The following is a 16964-nucleotide window of genomic DNA, read 5'->3' as shown; positions in this document are numbered from 1 at the left end:
CTTCAATGAGATCAGTCCCAGAAGTTTTATGTCCTTTCAAGGGGATCTAACAGAATTTGGCTATTACAACAGGGAGTTTCATTTTATATTTTGTTTTAAGTTAAATTATTTCAAATATCATTGCTAACTGCTGTATGCATATCTGACCACCTTCTGGCTTGAACTGTTTCTGTGTCATTTGCTTCTCTTTTTCCGTATGTACTGTAGTAGTAATGGGGATTTGTTGTGTTTTTGGAGGGGAAACTTAAAATTAACAAGAGCAGTAACCTCTAGTTTACCATAAATGTAACATGTTTTCAATTTGGAGCTTTGTGTAGGTTTAGAAGTGTGTTTCCAGGGTTTGGTTTTGTTGTTTTAATTTAGGTGCTTAAATGACCACAGCACTGACTTTGAAGTCATGTTAGTAAAACTTTTTTTTGTTTCCAACAAACCTATATCCTATGTATCATTCTCTGTCATTCATCTGAAATATTCTTTCATCTTTGCAAATCCGTGAATTGTTCTGCGTATTTTCTTAATACTGAATTTGGGGCGAATCTGTATTTGCCGTCTTTAATGCTAAGGTACAATTGCATCAAGATGTTTTCTGCGTGATTTATGAAGACGAGCAGTTAACAATTCTGCAATCTCAACAAGACTTATTTTTCTGTCAAACCTAACATGAATTTAGTTTTGTCCCACAAACCAAACTAGGAGGCAAAACCTCTTTTATAAATGTGTTAGGTGAAAGGATGCAAAGAATCTGACTGACTTTATTTGAGCAGATGGATAAGATTCCTGTTTTCTTGGTGTGAACTAACATTTATATGTAGTACCTGCCTTCAGTCTGAGCCTTAGTGTTGGCAGTGCTAAGTAAGCGTGTATTAAAGTTCATAGCTATTACATTCCACGTACTCAGAGTTATACCATAATAACTCTGGTGAGCAAATCCTGAATCAGGTAGCAAATCCTGAAAGCACTGTAGGGGTGGTTTGAAGGATGAGTTCGTCAAGCAATGTTTTATGTTACAGATAAAAGAAAAACCAAGAATCAAAAAGTATCAGAAAGTGGAAGAGGAAAGCGATACTCTTACAAGTTACCTCAGGAGTACAATATAGAAACTGTTGTGGTCGCAGATCCAGCTATGGTTTCGTATCATGGAACAGATGCTGCCAGAAGATTTATTCTGACCATCTTAAACATGGTAGGAAATTTAAAATTAATTTTGGTGTTTTGTCAACAATGCATGCACCGCGGGCTCATTTCATTGGTCCTTTTAATTACTCTGACTGAGCACCTGTAAGGGACAGTCAGTACGTGACCATCAGCAGGCTGTCAAGACGTACTCCGTATATTTTGCAGCGTAAAACTGTGGCACTGCAGACTTGTCTGTACTGTCTGGTCCTATATCTTCAGAGGAACCAGAAAGTGAGAGCTGAACAAGATGATTTGTTTTCGTTAGAAGCCCATGATGCTGATGGGAAGGATGGAGTATTGGATGATTTCTCATCATCTGTGCTTGTTACGAAGAGATGACATTGTCTGAGAAGGGCTGTGTGATCATTAGTGGCTGAAAAAAAACAAAGGGTAGTGCATTCAGACAACTACATCCCCTCCTAGCTCTATCTGGAGATGCGGTGTACTCATTTGGTGCATAAAGCAGTGAAAACTAGCATCTCTAATGTACAAGGAAAGATTGTTCTAAAGAAGGAGTGTAAGCTGAAAAATAAACAAACACTTTTAACTGTTCTGAATGGTAGGAAGAGTTATTGCCATGTCCTGGCTCAGACCACTCAGGCCATGATCCTGGATTTAAATGAATAGAAATTTTTGTGTGAACAGTATTATATGCATGTCTAAGTATTTGGAGAAACAGGCTACAGTTTATAAAGTGGTCATGGTCACTGAGGGGAAAAGGTCTTCTTTGTGCTCCCAGAATGAAAATTGCCTAAGCTCTGTTTTCCATTCAGAAGATGAACACAATACATTAGCTTAATGTTCTGTTCAAATTATGGCAAATTAAAGCAGTTACAGTAGAATATAAGAAATTTTTGAGGTTCTTTGAGGTTCTGTTATTTGTAGTCTACAGTGTGTTGTGTGCAATACAAGCACATGTTTTTATTTATTGTTTTTTATCTTAGGTTTTTAACCTTTTCCAGCACAAGAGCCTTGGACTACAAGTAAATCTTCGGGTCACTAAGCTTGTCCTCCTCCATGAGACTCCAGTAAGTATATATTATCTTCATCTTATCCTGTAGAGGGTGGTGCTACTTATCTTTCTGCTCCACGAAGGCTTGCAATATTCACCGACTTTAATGGATGCCAAATTTTCTCACGTAACTTTTGTGCGTTATTTAGGTATTTTCACTGCTGGGCAGCCCCAGTAAAGATGAAGCGTCTCCTAATTTATGTGCTGCACATATTAACATTTTTCTGTGCTTGCAGTTGGAAGTCAAACAAAGTTTCCGTGTGGAAATCAGCTAATTCTTAAGAAAATCTGCTTGTTCATTCCTGTAGCTCAATACAAAAATAATTTCCTTTAAACGCAGTTGACAGTAGAAGGAGAATTTATGTTCTTTGTCACACAATCCCTTGACGGAGAAAAGGCACCATGATATAGCACTATTCTTTCATTGCATCTTTCAGGAATTATCTCAGATGCTGTTTTTCTTTCTTTCTTTCTTTCTAAAGAAAGATGAGTCAGCTGATCTAGAATAATAGAATAGTTTGGATTGGAAGGGACCTTTGAAGGTCATCTAGTCCAACCTTCACTGCAATGAGGAGGGACGTCTTTAACTAGATGAGGTTGCTCAGAGCCCCCTCCAGCCTGTCCTTCAATGTTGCCAGAGATGGAGCATCTGCTACCTCTCTGGGCAATCAAAGTTACAGTGTTTCACCACCCACATTGTAAAAAATTTCTTCCTGGTATCTAGTCTCAATCTTCCCTCTTTTGGTTTAAAGACATTACCATTACCCCTTGTCCTGTCACAACAGGCCTCAAAAAAAGTTTGTCCCCATCTTTCCTGTAGGCCCCCTTTAAGCACTGGAAGGCTGCAATAAGGTCTCCCTGGAGCCTGCTCTTCTCCAGGCTGAACAACCCCAACTCTCTCAGCCTGTCCTTACAGGATAGGTGTTGCAGCCCTCTGATCATTTTTGTGGCCCTCCTCTGGACCCACTCCAACAGGTCCATGTCTTTCCTGTGCTGAGGGCTCCAGAGCTGGACACGGTATTCCAGGTGTGATCTCACGAGAGTGGAGCAGAGGGGCAGAATCACCTCCCTTGACACGCTTCTTTTGATGCAGCCCAGGATGCAGTTGGCTTTCTGGGCTTCAAGTGCACACTGCTGGCTCATGTTGAGCTTCTCATCAGCCAACACCCCCAAGTCCTTCTTGGTACAGCTGCTCTCCATCCCTTCATCCCCCAGCCTGTATTGATACTGGGTGTTGCCTCGACTCAGGTGCAGGAAGTTCCACTTGGTTTTGTTGAACCTCACGAGGTGCTCATGGGCCCACTTCTTGAGCCTGTGGACATTCCTCTGAGTGGCATCTTGTCCCTCAGGCATGTCAGCCGCACGACTCAGCTTGGTGTCATCTGCAAACTTGCTGAGGGTGCACTTGATGCCACTGTCGATGTCATTAATGAAGATATTGAACAGTGCTGGTCTCTATACAGACCCCTGAGGGACACCAGTTGTCACCAATCTCCATCTGGGCATTGAGCCATTGACCACTACCCCCTGGATGCGACCATGTATCCAATTCCTCATCCACCAAACAGTCCACCCATCAAATCCATACCTCTTCAATTTAGAGAGAAGGATGTTGTGGGGGACTGTGTCAAAGGCCTTGCAGAAGTCCAGATAGATGATATCTGTAGCTCTTCCCTTGTCCACTGATACTCCATCACAGAAGGCCACTAGGTGGGTCAGGCAGGACTTGCCCCTGGTGAAGCCATGCTGGCTGTCTCAAATCACCTCCCTGTCCTCCATGTGCCTTAGCATAGCTTCTAGAAGGCTCTGTTCCATGATCTTCCCAGGCAGAGAGGAGAGGCTGACAGGTTGGTAGTTTCCAGGATCCTCCTTTCCACCCTTTTTAAAAATGGTGCGATGTTTCCCTTTTTCCAGTCACCAGAGACTTCCCCTGACTGCATGAGTCTCTTGATGGAGACTTTCTATTAACCTATGGTTTGTATTTGTATATTTCAGGACAATGTCAACTTGATTTCTCTTTCTTTAAAGAAAATATTTTGGAGATCCTTTGATATTTTACTTAGTTCATAAGAAAAAGGGATTCCCTTATCCATGTTTCTAATTTTAAAATATTATTTTTTTCCAGTGAATAAGAAAGTATTTCTTACTTCAGTGTCCTCTCAGCAGGTGGAGAAGTCTCATTTCATGTTCAAATTCTGGATCTTCACATCATTAACCTTTTCTTCACTATGGATAGTGAAAAAACAGCAAATGAATGAGAAGAGAGTTCAGGTTAACAGATCCACTGTACGCCTCTCAGTACACTGTCTTCATCCATATCTTTAACATGAGAAAAAGATGGTCTCTACTCCTGAAGTTCAAGTCATTCTGTTGTGAATATACTATCCCATGAAAAGGAGACTATTTTTTGCTAACTTAGTCAAAAAAATGTTCTTAATTCTATTTACAGAATCATAATTTTAATACAATGAATTCGGTTTTTTTATTTCCAGGCAGATATGTATATTGGACATCATGGGGAAAAAATGCTGGAAAGCTTTTGTAAATGGCAACATGAAGAATTTGGCAAGAAGAATGATATACACTTAGAAATGTCAACAAGCTGGGGAGAAGACATGTCTTCAGTTGATGCAGCTATACTGATCACAAGGTAAAATACTAAAAGATGAGCATTAAAAATAGGCAGTGGCATAATATGAACATAAATCAAAGGAACTGATAGATGACGAACACAGTTAGGATTACTTTTGCAATGAGGAAGAGTGCAACTTGAGGCTTTGTCCAGAACTCAAAGGTAGTGGTAAAGATGGTTCAGAAAGCAGTAGTTCCCAGATGGTAAACATGTGAAATGACAAACAGGTCGCTCTCTTGTTTCTTCTTTGGCTGTGTAGCTAAGATTATAGGTCTGATGTCTCACTCCATGTGCCTTCATTTAAAAGAAGCAGCACATGCAGACCTGTAGGTAGTTTAGTTCAAAACACAAAAACATATTTTGACCATTCATAGCTGGATCAGCGTGACACTAGGCATATTACTAAGTTATACTTACCTCTAATGGATCTAGAACTGGTATGTTTCATTGTGTGCTAGAGGGACATCGTGTACACAGGATGTGCTCTGCAGCCACAGGGGTGTGATCCCAGATCTGCAGTTCCTTATAACGCTTAAGTATCAGGCATTTCACACATTTAGATGGAAGTATGCCTCCAGCTCACCTTTTTCCTCCCAAGAAGATGCTGTCATGGTTTAGGCTATAAGAGGTGCACAGAGGGATGCATTTTGATGTTCAGACAGCATACAGGCAATTACTCGAAGAGAAGGAAAGAATGAGGGTCTGACTGGTCTAGGGTTGGGCTTGGTGCCATTTTTGAGTTGGACCTTGGACTGGATGACCTTTAGAGTTCCCTTCCAGAAAATACCTGTGATTGGATATATTGGAATACAGTTGTGCTGTTCCATGCTAGTTGGTGACATGGTATCCTAAAGCTGTGTGTAGTCTTTCAGTTTATGTGTAGCTTTATGTTATTTATTCAGGGTAATTTTACTAGGAGCTATATTCAGTTTTAAAAAATTAGTTTACATTCTGATTACTCCAATACTTATAATGTATTTCAATTTTCTGAAACAGAAAAATGCTTCCCTAAATTTCCCTGTTTTGGAGAGCCAGTCACATACTGGAAGCACAAAATGATGAAGTCCAAATTGTCTCTGGTGACAGTTTCGTTGCTGTTTAATCCCTTACCTTTTCTTAGAAAAGCCCACACCTATCTATTCTTACTCCATGCCATCCTCCTCTATTTGGTGTCTTTGTTTTATGGATTTTTGGGTCATTGAGGGGGAAGATTAGGGTTTTTTTATACATTTGTACATCAGCTAAGCAGCAGTTCTTCACACAGGCTTCTCTGAACTACCATAGACAATGTGAGAAATAATGTTCTCTCTAAGAAATTTCCATTATCTCATCAGAAAACATACTTGGGATGACAGACTGGAAAGAAATTTTTCAGATTAAGACCCAAAATTGATTTTAATAGCAGTGAGTGTGTTGGTGAGGGAAGAGTCTAGGTGGAGAAGGAAAAGTATGAGTAGGAAGAAGGCATAAACGATGGCCGAGTATCGTCCAAGTCATGGGGTTGATGAGCATAGCTGAAGCGGAACAGACCTTCTTGCCTCTAGCTGTACTTTGTGACTGTCCAAGGATAACTGAGCGATTGCATACTGCTTGGTTGCTAGGAATGTGGGGTTGTTGAGTGACCTCTTGCCTGTGCCCTTGTTCTCTTATTTCATCAGCGGAGACAGCAGAACTTCAGCAGCTTGAGGGAGCATCAAACCCTTCAAGCCTGCATCTCAGGCACTGCCAGGAGACTGAGTCTAGGGCTGTTTTTGAGGCATACTACTCGTAAGTAGTGAGATACTATGAAATAAAGCACATAACACCTCTTCCCTCTCGCTTTTCCATCTTCACCCTAACCAGCCTTTATGGGAAGAGGCAGAAGGGTTCTGAACTGATGAAAGCAAGGCATTAGTTAAGCAGTCAAGAGGCAGCGGTCTAGAGATGTCTTTATCAGCCAGTGCGTTTGGCGAGAGAGCTTTTTGAATTTCATGCAGCATTTCCAAATGGTAAAAAAGCTTGTGGAAGGTCTAATCATGTGTTAAGACATGCTTTTCTGATGTGCTTTGTAATAATGATATTCTGATTTGAGTTGCCTACAAGTTTTTACCTGTTAGTTTCCTTAACACTGGGATCAGTGTTAAGGAAATTGAAGTAGAGAGCAGGGAAGTGATTGGTTGGATGTCAGATAGTAAGTCAATACTGGAGACAGAAATTAAAGATCTGTTCTTCTGACATTTTTATTTTTTCAGTGGTATTGTTCTCTGGACTATACTACCTTCCATCTCAGAGCTGCTTTAGCTGCCAATAAATCATACCAGTGTGGTTTGCTGACTGTGGGAGTGTTTTGCTAATCCAGGCTCCCTCTGCACATCATCAGGTTTATGGTATAGCTAACCTCATGTGTGGCTCCACTTGTGTGTTTTGTTAATTCAGAGTCTCATTCTGTTTTGCAAACACAGAACAAGCTCCTTTGTCACAACTTCCAAACAGTTTTGGACAGCAGACCTGTTCTATTGAGAAAAATAATTTTGCTTAGACAGATGAATACCAACTGCTTGGTATTTTTGAAGTAAAAATGTGAAGTTTTGGTTACCTGACACATTCTGTAGCAGACCTCCTAAAACTTACCCACACCTCCCTTTTTGTCTCGCGTGATAATAGAACAGCAAGAGTGCTTTGAAAAAGCTTGCCTATGCTTTCACATTCCAGTTGTGTCTAGTAATCAAGAGAATTAGAAATGAAGTACTGAGTATTCTGCAGAGATAATGTTTAATGCCTAACTACGAAGAGCATAATGTGTAAGAGAGACTGTTATTCAATGGTCACAGAGCTGTCATAACCTTTTAATGAAAAAAGTACTTTTTAAGACTTATTTTTTCAGAAAGCAAAACTGTCTTCTTCCCAGAACTTTCTCTACTGCCCAAATAGGCTGTAGCGATATGTAGGAATCTGCTACCAATTTGTTCATTTCACTTCACTGTAGTCCTATTTCAGCCTGTGAATTTTTGTTTAGTTTCCCTCTAAATTGACTTATTCTGATGAAGTAATGTCCTGTTTAAAATGTGCCATAACGTAAAAGGAAAACAGAAAGAAGAAATTTGAATACTGTATTTAGAAGTGATTCCCAGGGAGGTTAGGTATAAGGAGAATGTGAGAATTAAGATAGAAATTGTTTTAAGGACTCTCTTGATAAAACTGTCTGATTCACAGTTATAAATTAGTGCAATCACTTTAGAGATATACATATCAGGAAGTACTTATCTCTGAGGAAGACGTACCATGGTATGTCAGCATCCTCCTTGCCTTTAAGTTACAGAGTGTGAGCACACAGAGATTAGCCCCGATTTTGGTGGCCACTGAGATGATATTACCAGTTGCTATCTGCATAGGTTGTCTGACCTGAATGAGGCAACTGAAAGTAAGTCAGGAAAAGACCCATGGCATTCATAGTTGTTCTATGACAATACTTAAGTTCTAATACTGCCCCTATTGCAAACAAGGTAATTAAAGCTTTGATGTGTATTTAAAAAAAAAAAAAAAAAACAAAAAAAAACAAAACAGAAAAGGATAAAAGAATGAGGAAGAATCTACCTCTACTTAAAAATTATGCAGCATGCTGCTTTTCCAGTGCATAGGTCAATCTGTGTCACAATGTTGTTTTAGAAAATTTAGTAAACATGAAAATAACATAAAAAAAAAAATCAAGTTCTGTATTCTCCTTCTAAGAATTGCTATTTTCACATGCACTTGTGATAGAAAGTAGATCTCTGGTTCTTCTAATATGCATTAGATAGCGATATTCCATGTCCACAGTGTACATCAGCTGTTTATTCATATTCATCTGCGGTATCTGAAATCTCTTTGCTCTGGGTGATACAGAATTGAAACAGTGCTGCACTTTCACTGTAAGAAAGTGCCTCACTCTATAAAAATAGACAATGGCGTAAACAGTGCTTAGATTTGCTAAGTATTGTTTCATTTCCAATTGTTCCAATCCTCCAGAACTCTACCCAAAACTTGGACAAGAGTTTATTAAGTGCTGCTATTACCTTCCAACATGCATAAGAAGTACAGTTCTTTTCCTGACTTTGCTTTTTACTAGCTTCCTGATTATAACAGTTTGAAACAAAGATACCTCCTCAAGAAAGTCAGAGGTGGAAGACTGTGAATGACCTGTGCACAGAGACTAACATTACAGGGTCACCCAAATAGGTTGCACTGTCTGGCAGTCCAAAATTGTTGAAATGTAGTGGGATAGAAATTGGGTTATTAAGCTACTACTGCTGTGCTTAAACTTATAGTGGAATTCAGGTCTAGAAGAATGAGTTCATGGAATTGCATGGTGAGAGATTAAATTCTTAATTTCGCCTTCATAGTGGTGTTTTTTCATCACTGTAATTTCGATACTGCCAACTCTTGATATTTTTGCAAAGTTTTACGGTGTTTGCTGCTTTTTCTTCTCACATCAACAGCAGACATCAAGGGAGTACATGAGACTCTCGCGTGTCCTTGCTGTTAATTATTTACTAACAGGATTGTAGATGCAGAAGGAAGCATGGAAACGTGAAAAGAGCATACTTTAGAATCACAGGTGTCCTTTGTTTGAAACACCACTATCTCCTGTATTTATCACATTCATTTTAAGACATGTATTTTTATCTTACGTTTTTTAAATATCCCACTGATTTTAAGTCATCACATGCTGTGGGTTATGGTTTTTTCTTCTCTAAATGTAAAGTGTTTGAGTCTGTGACGTGGTAGTAATGTGAAGCTTGTAATAATACATGTGAGAAAAATCTGCATGAATTTACCTGTTTCTGTCAGCTTGTTGTTTTGAGCTCTAGTATGCAAGCTACATATATTCACTCATACAGATCTTTTATGTGGCAATGTATGGACCTAAACTGAATTTTAAATCTCTGATTACCTAGGGCAAGTCCCTAACATTAAATTCGGTCAGTTATTTTTACATTTTATTTTTCTGGTGAATAAGAAAACTAGACAGTCTTGAGACAAAGATTTAAAATAAAGGAAGATAAACTGTGTTCTGAAGTAGACTATTGCCACAGTTACTTACTTTCCGAATGGACAGTGGTATCTTGTTTCTAATTTTTGTTACTTCACCTTTCAACCATGGATCTCTTTGTACCCTTCCCTGCTGCAGAGCAGTCAGAAGGCTCCTCCCTATGTAAATACTTGCAGGCTGTGATCAAGTCACAACTCATCTTTCTCTTAGATTAATTTAGAGAGGTTTTTAAGCCTGTTTCCCAGACATGTAATCACTCTCTTAGCTCTTTCCAGACCTTTTCCCATTTTGCAAATTGTTTTTTGAAGCATAAGGACCAAATTGGACACAGGAGTGTGTGAACGGTTGTACTGGTGCCACGTCTGATATTTTCCTGCATCTTTATCCAAGCGTACTGTTCGCTTCTACTGCCTTTTTCCAAACGCTCATTTCTTTTTGTTGTTGTTGTCATCATGCTGTTGCTGTGTCTGCTTGAGTTTGGGGGTCCTGTTTTGGCTACATTAAAATAAAAGTTATTCAGATGAGTCATCTTTAAAAATTGATTTGTCTTCATTCCTGTTTGTATTTTACCTATTCTACCAGAACTCATTTATTTTTCGAACTCTACCAGTAGTACTCTCTTACTTTTTCCAAATCATTGTTAAATGCCAGTGCTGACCCTAGATTCTGTTGGACTCCACTTAAAAACACCTTTCTTGGCTTCCTGACATTTCTGTATCTGTTTTGAGATGTTAGCTACACATTCAATTCAGTTATTAGTTCACTTACCACACTTCTGAGCTGTTATTTTTTTAGTTTGGCTGAAAGGTGAACTTTAGAAGAAGGCCTGTTATCCTTTTTAATTTCAGTTCAATTCTGCAGAGTCTAAATGATCTGTTAACTCTTTAAAATATGTAAATACAGTATTTCCTGATTTGCTAAAATACATCGTCCAGTGCATACTGGTTCATTTGAGGTTTACCCTCAAAATACTAAACAGTTTCTGAAATAGCATTTACAGTGGTAAAATTGTCCATTTGTTTAAATTCCCAACTGAATAGTAAATGTGTAATTTATCTTGGGGTTCATTAGCTCCAAAATTGATTTTAATTTAATTTTTTTAAAGTGCATTTCTTAGTTAGTATGTATGTGCCCAGTTTATATGTCGGAACAGTTTCAGAATGTCTTGTTACTTAAAGGGGCAAGAACATCTGCAGTGTTGTCATTATTCACTTAGCACGGTGCAAATGAAGGCATTTGCAATATGATGAGAATGTGATTTGCCACAGGGGCCATTAATTGCAACTATTCTTTATAAAAACCTTATGATTTGAGAAAACTTATTGCTTGGGCAATAAACCTCAAATATATCTTAAAAACTTTTAAGTCCTAGAATCAATGGCAACAGCAGGGGTTAGACTGCAGTTTCAAGCCTACTCTGCTTTATTTAAAATGATGAACATTACAGAAGTTAAGAAATTGAAAGTAGGGTGAAAGCCAAAATGAAGATTTGGCAGACTGGTAAAATCCATTATCTGTCCTCTTCTGTTTCTTCTTTTGTCCAATCTAGCTTATGGAAGGCAATGATAAACTGGCTTGGACAAGAAATAGGTCTTTTGACCAGTATGCCTAAAACAAGTGTTAAATTTATCTAAAATGACAAATTGGTGCAAACTATTAATAAAAAAAAAAAGTCTGGATTCTTCTTTAGTCTTGCCCTGCTGTTCTTGATGTCTTCTGTTACACTTCCCATCTGCACATCAGGATTTATTTTAAAAAAGGGAATGTAATAAGGTACTTTATATTTAGAAATCAGATAGTCTTTCTTTGCTGTCAAGGCCTTCCATAATGCTATATGTAGTCAATTAAAAATGAACTAACTAAATATAATTTGCTGAAACAATGGATTAGTGGTTACCCGTTCTTGCTTAGAATTCTTTCCTAGGGATAGCCAACTCATTCAAGCTTGAAAATCAGTCCTGGATTTCATGAAAGCTCCTCTTTTCTCTCACTCGAATAAGGACCCGCTTTCCCTTCCACCTGCATGCAGAGTAACTGTTTAGAGAAATGGAAGCTGTGTGCTGGGTACTGGTTAGAAGGGGACTTTAGTGTGCTTTAACCAGTTCCTTGTTTTCGGTGTTGGATGTGGTTACTAACTTGTGCCGCAAAACTTCTGTATTACTAATGGTATTGCCAATATCATTGCCCTGTTTTGCTAAGATAAGGGAGGAAAAGAAAAAAGGCAAATAATCTCAGTGGCTTTCCTGAGGGCTTTGTAGTGTGCTTTATTGCTCTATTTTATACCTTCTCTTACTTGGAAGAGTCTGTATCCTCTCTTCTGTTTCGTGTAGTTTCCGTATGCCAGTTCCATATATATATAAAGTGTGGAGGTGTATATATATCTGTGTGTATGTTATATACACACACAGGAACATCATTATAATATGATGGAATATTTAAGTTACCGTGTGGGAATTAGAAAATGATTTCTGTGAGAGTCATTGGTAGGTCTAGCTAGAGCTGTAAATCTTTACTAAGGAGCCTAGTCTCAAATGTATATAATGCATTCATATTCTTGGAAATTAAAGGAGGAATTACATTCTTTCGATGTAAATCAGGAACTAAGAATTGTTTATTGTATTCCCTCTTGCCAAATCATAGCAGTACCATTTCCCCCAAGTCCCATAATGAAACTCTGGATGCATCACATAACCATAGTCAGAGTCAGCCAAGAAGGAAAAACAAAACAAAAACAGCTCAGTAAGTGTATGAGAACAAAGCTATTACATAAGCAGAAACCTCTTGGATATTGGCAGATTTTAAATGTTAGATGGTATTCTTGTACATTTGAAGGTATGCTCTTTTTTTTTTTTGCTTGTTACATCAGTTAATATTTATGATAGTTGTATGAGTGTGCATGGAAGACAAACTATGTCCTTAGATTGTCTTTACACATGTTCTCTTGCTTCACCACAAGTACCATATTTCTAATCGTTCTGTCATGTTGCTTAACAAGACAATAAGTCCCTTGTGTAACATAGCACAAAACAAAGAATTGTGTTACAACCCAATGCAATTTGTTGCAAGTTTTAAAAAATAAAAGAGCTTTCTTCTGTGTCTGATTATAGTTTCTTGTTCACCACCTTTGGCTTAATTTCCAGGGCTCTTCTAGGTCGATTCCCAGAGTTTCTTTATCAGTTTATTTGTAAGATTTGTTTCTAGCACTGTTGTTTTACTTTTCTACTCTGTAATTATCTGGCAATGGTGACTGGAGAATCAAAAGCTATATAACCCCATGTCTCTGTGTGGCCTTTAACAAGTGTCAGAAGTTTGCCATCCTCTTGAGATTGCTTTTGGGTCTAAATCGCTCTGTGGGAATAGTCTGTGGGAAACAAAAAAAACCAAACAACCAAACAAAAAGCTCTTGGAATACTTACATTTGTAGAAATGATAAGTATCACTAGTCTACTCTGCAATCTTGTGCATCAAACAATTCTTGCATTTTTTTCCTGGAAAATTAGTGTTTATATGTGTATGTATCTTTATCTGTATCAATCCATGTGCATATCTATGCAGCTTCATAGACAGAGTATAACAGTGAAATATCTCTGGCCCATATGGTCCCTCTCTAAAAACAGGAGACTGTTACTCTGTGGTACAGATAAAGAACAGAAACTTCTTTATTTGCCTAGGTTGTAGTTTGCTTAGATGCTATATGTGCGTGTGGAGTTGTTGTTTGTTCCCTGTTGTTTTCCCCCCTGCCAGTTCATGCATACCTCAGCAATCCCATTTTTACTTAAAATAAAAAATGAGCGTGAGTTATAAACACTCCAGTAAAAAGAAGCTTTTCCTTTGCTCTTATACCTTTATGTGTCTCTGAGAATAAGTAAAATAGACGGGAAATTAAAATGATTCCCAAGCAGGTGTTGTTTAATGTAGAGATGAAATATTTATTCCACTTCATGCAATTGAGTAGTCTTATTTATACAGCTATGGCTATATTAAAATCTGTGTTGGAGATAGGATAGGCTTCTCCCAGAAAGTTGTTTTTTAAGTCTTCCATCATTAGAATGGGGTGCTCTAGCAGAAATGATTCTCCAGAATGTCTTCCTATTAGTCATTTTAACAATTGACTTTTTAGCACAAAAACTTTCTGACTCTATCTCTGATCTAAATGCTGGATTACAATGCTTCTTTTGGACCTGATATTAAGCACTGAGAATATTTTTATTCCAAATGAAAGAAAGACTAACTTTAGAGTTGTGACATTTCAAGATACTTACATGGGGAAAACCCCAGAAATTAGGTACAACGCAATTTAAATATATGGTACAAGTTTTGCCACCTCACTACTCCTAAATCTGTTCTAAGAATAAACTTAGTTTAAGTGTGCTGGGTAATCCTGGCCTTTGCATCCCCATGCTCTTTGTGGAGATAATGGCGTTCTGTAATTATTCATTGAGCCATACGAAATATTTGTAAATAGGTCACACAGTTGTTACCAGTCTGACGGCTTGGCTTGCTTAACATTTTTCTTTTCCCCCCCCAATTCTAGGAAGGATTTCTGTGTACATAAAGACGAACCATGTGATACTGTTGGTAAGTAAATAAACTAAGAAACTGCGTGTATAAACCACTTCATAAAATGTGTTACATAAACAGAGATGTGAAGCTAAAAGGTGACAACAGCATCAGTGACGGGTAGCGGTAACTAGCTGAAATATAAAATAAATGTCAAATGCAAATAATACTTCATTAGATTTGTTTATACTTCTAGCAAAATAATACAATTAAGTACAGTATTGCCATGTCATTCATAGAGCAAACTTTAAATACTTTTTTTTTAATCTCACTGACAGCTTAATACCAAATTGTTTTAATATTCTTAGTTCAGAATATGAAGGTAAACAAATGTGTTTATGATTCTTTTTTATGCAATGGATTTAACCTTGGTGAGTATATGTTTATAATGGTTAAAAAAAGTTTCTGTAAGTATATAATGTAACAGTAGAGCAACGTAGTATTTATGAACTCTATAACTTCTGAAGTGTACAGGATGTGAACTATTGTGCAAGGCATCTCATGACATCTTTGATTAAAGTGAGTGCTAGCTGCACCGAGTTTTTCTATCAGCAGTTGTTAATTTAGTTCACACCCTTTCGGAAAGACGGTTTTTCAGTGTAAAGATTTGGTGGAAAAGGTAGGAAGAGGTAGGGATTGTCCAGTTGTAATTCTGGATAAAAACATGCCATGTCACTAAATGAAGGATGCCATGGCATGTTTTTACCCTAGAATTTCTTTTGGCTAACAGAAGTCTTTAACAGTTCTATATGTAGATACAAGTATTCAGAACCTAAATTTTTGTCAATAAGATTAGGATGATAGCAATGGAATGTTAACCGTTGTCATGCTTGTACTCCCTCTAGGTAGCAGAGAAGTAGATTTTTTTTCCTTTTTAATATCCATGGCAAAAGTTTGAAGAGAATTCTCACGTAAACTGTATTGCCTCACTTCTTACTAGATTTTTTTCTCTTCCTGCTGTGTCAACCTAAGTCTATGTGAGCGTGTCTGTGGGGTGGATATCAATAAAGAATCCTTCTAAATGAAGAATGGAATGTTTCTCACAGCAGTTAGTGGTGAAGAATTCATAGTGTTCTTCCACTAACTGCTATTATGGTCTCAGGTGAATTTTCTATGAGTGTTTGGTGCTCAGAGGCGTTTATTTTTGTCTTGTAAGTGGAAAAATGTTTCCTTCCAGCTGAAAGAGAAAACGGTTTGACAAGAAATCTTCAGCATCTTATGCTGATCAAGCTGAAGATCAAATCTGGAGTACTTCCAGTATATCTAAATCAGGATAGGCTGCTCTCTGGATTGCACAGATGAATTGAATGTATTCAAGGATTTTCCTTGAAAAATGTTTTCTCTTTGGCTAAACCTTGGAGATAATAGGGTGACTATACATCAATGAATTTGTCCATGGAATTGTAAATGAGATAAGATTGAACTGACTCATGTATCAGTCATCACATTCCTATGATGAAGAAACTTGGATGAAAGTTGAAAATGAGGCAGTGCATTAATTGTAAGTGCACAGGAAGTAAAGAGTTTGCAGTCTTAATATAGTGATAAGCAAAATGAAGTAGAGACCTTAGCTGTCTAATTTGGCATTTTGTGGGATGGCTGTTGTGGACTTCCCCACTCTGGGTGGTGGAGTTTAGAGTTTTCTTTAGGAACTGAAACATAGTTCATATGTGCAGTTTTTTCCATATTAGGTACAGTTGTGCAGCAAAAGCTAAGGTCATTCTTTTCCTGTTGTCCCATCACTTATTATATGAATTTAATCATTAGTTTTCCAGACAAATATAGTGCCTTTCCATAAATTCAGTGTGTCATTTCTTCCATGCACATTTACAATACTGTGGGTCCATGCTCATTCTTAAAAAGACAATGTCTTTTCTGAAGCTCTTGTCCAACATCATCTGTGAGCTGATCTAAGGAACAGTTTTCAGAAAAGTAGGGAGAACTTGGTGCATTTCTCGTAAAGAGAATTTTTGAATTGTCTTACTAGCATGGGTGTATTACACCAATATTGTGAGGATTGCAGGTTTATATGCAAAATTGTTGAAAGTATGGTATACGGCATCATTTCTTTTGCTTTCACTAGGAAAATGTGAATGGAGATGTGTAGTCTTAGTTTAGCTCATGAGTTAAAGGTATGAAAGAGCAGTTTGATCTTACAGTAGATCTTCATACAGCATATTTATAGGCAAAAGGAGACAGTACATTCCGGGGATGTTTAACATGCTGAAAATTAAAGAATTTGCCAAAGAAAGTAGATGAGAAATGCTAATGTAGTGTCAGCTGTACAATTCCTATCTGTCCAGAGCTCACCTCTCCTTCCCCCAAAAAGCCCCCAAAAGAATAAACCACAATACAGATTTTTTCTACTATAAGAAGTGGAATAAGGCAATTCTCTGTGAAATGTTAACATAGCTGTACATGTACGTGAGGCAGTCAAGGTGATCTTTGTAGCACATTACACAATCCAGAAATGAAAGTCGTGAGAAAGGAACATTTACAGGACAGACCTCATTATTGGAAAGGGTTGTCATGTTGGATCATAGTTCTTCCCGGTGATGGATACTAAACAGACAAAT

The 16964-nt window shown here is 37.8% G+C and overlaps 1 protein-coding gene across 1 annotated transcript in view; it reads left to right on the top strand.

The window, feature by feature from the left end:
• The window catches only part of ADAMTS19 (ADAM metallopeptidase with thrombospondin type 1 motif 19), a 147387-nt gene that overhangs the window by 36432 nt on the left and 93991 nt on the right, over positions 1–16964 (top strand). The window contains exons 4-7 of the mRNA XM_063320816.1: positions 1011–1183; positions 2121–2204; positions 4681–4838; positions 14363–14406. Coding sequence (XP_063176886.1) covers positions 1011–1183; positions 2121–2204; positions 4681–4838; positions 14363–14406 — 459 coding nt within the window. The remainder of the gene's footprint in view (positions 1–1010; positions 1184–2120; positions 2205–4680; positions 4839–14362; positions 14407–16964) is intronic.

Source organism: Chroicocephalus ridibundus, chromosome Z, assembly GCF_963924245.1.
Source record: "Chroicocephalus ridibundus chromosome Z, bChrRid1.1, whole genome shotgun sequence".
Classification (NCBI taxonomy): domain Eukaryota; kingdom Metazoa; phylum Chordata; class Aves; order Charadriiformes; family Laridae; genus Chroicocephalus; species Chroicocephalus ridibundus.
Note: the sequence above shows the minus strand (reverse complement) of the source record. Positions and strands in the feature narration are given on the sequence as shown.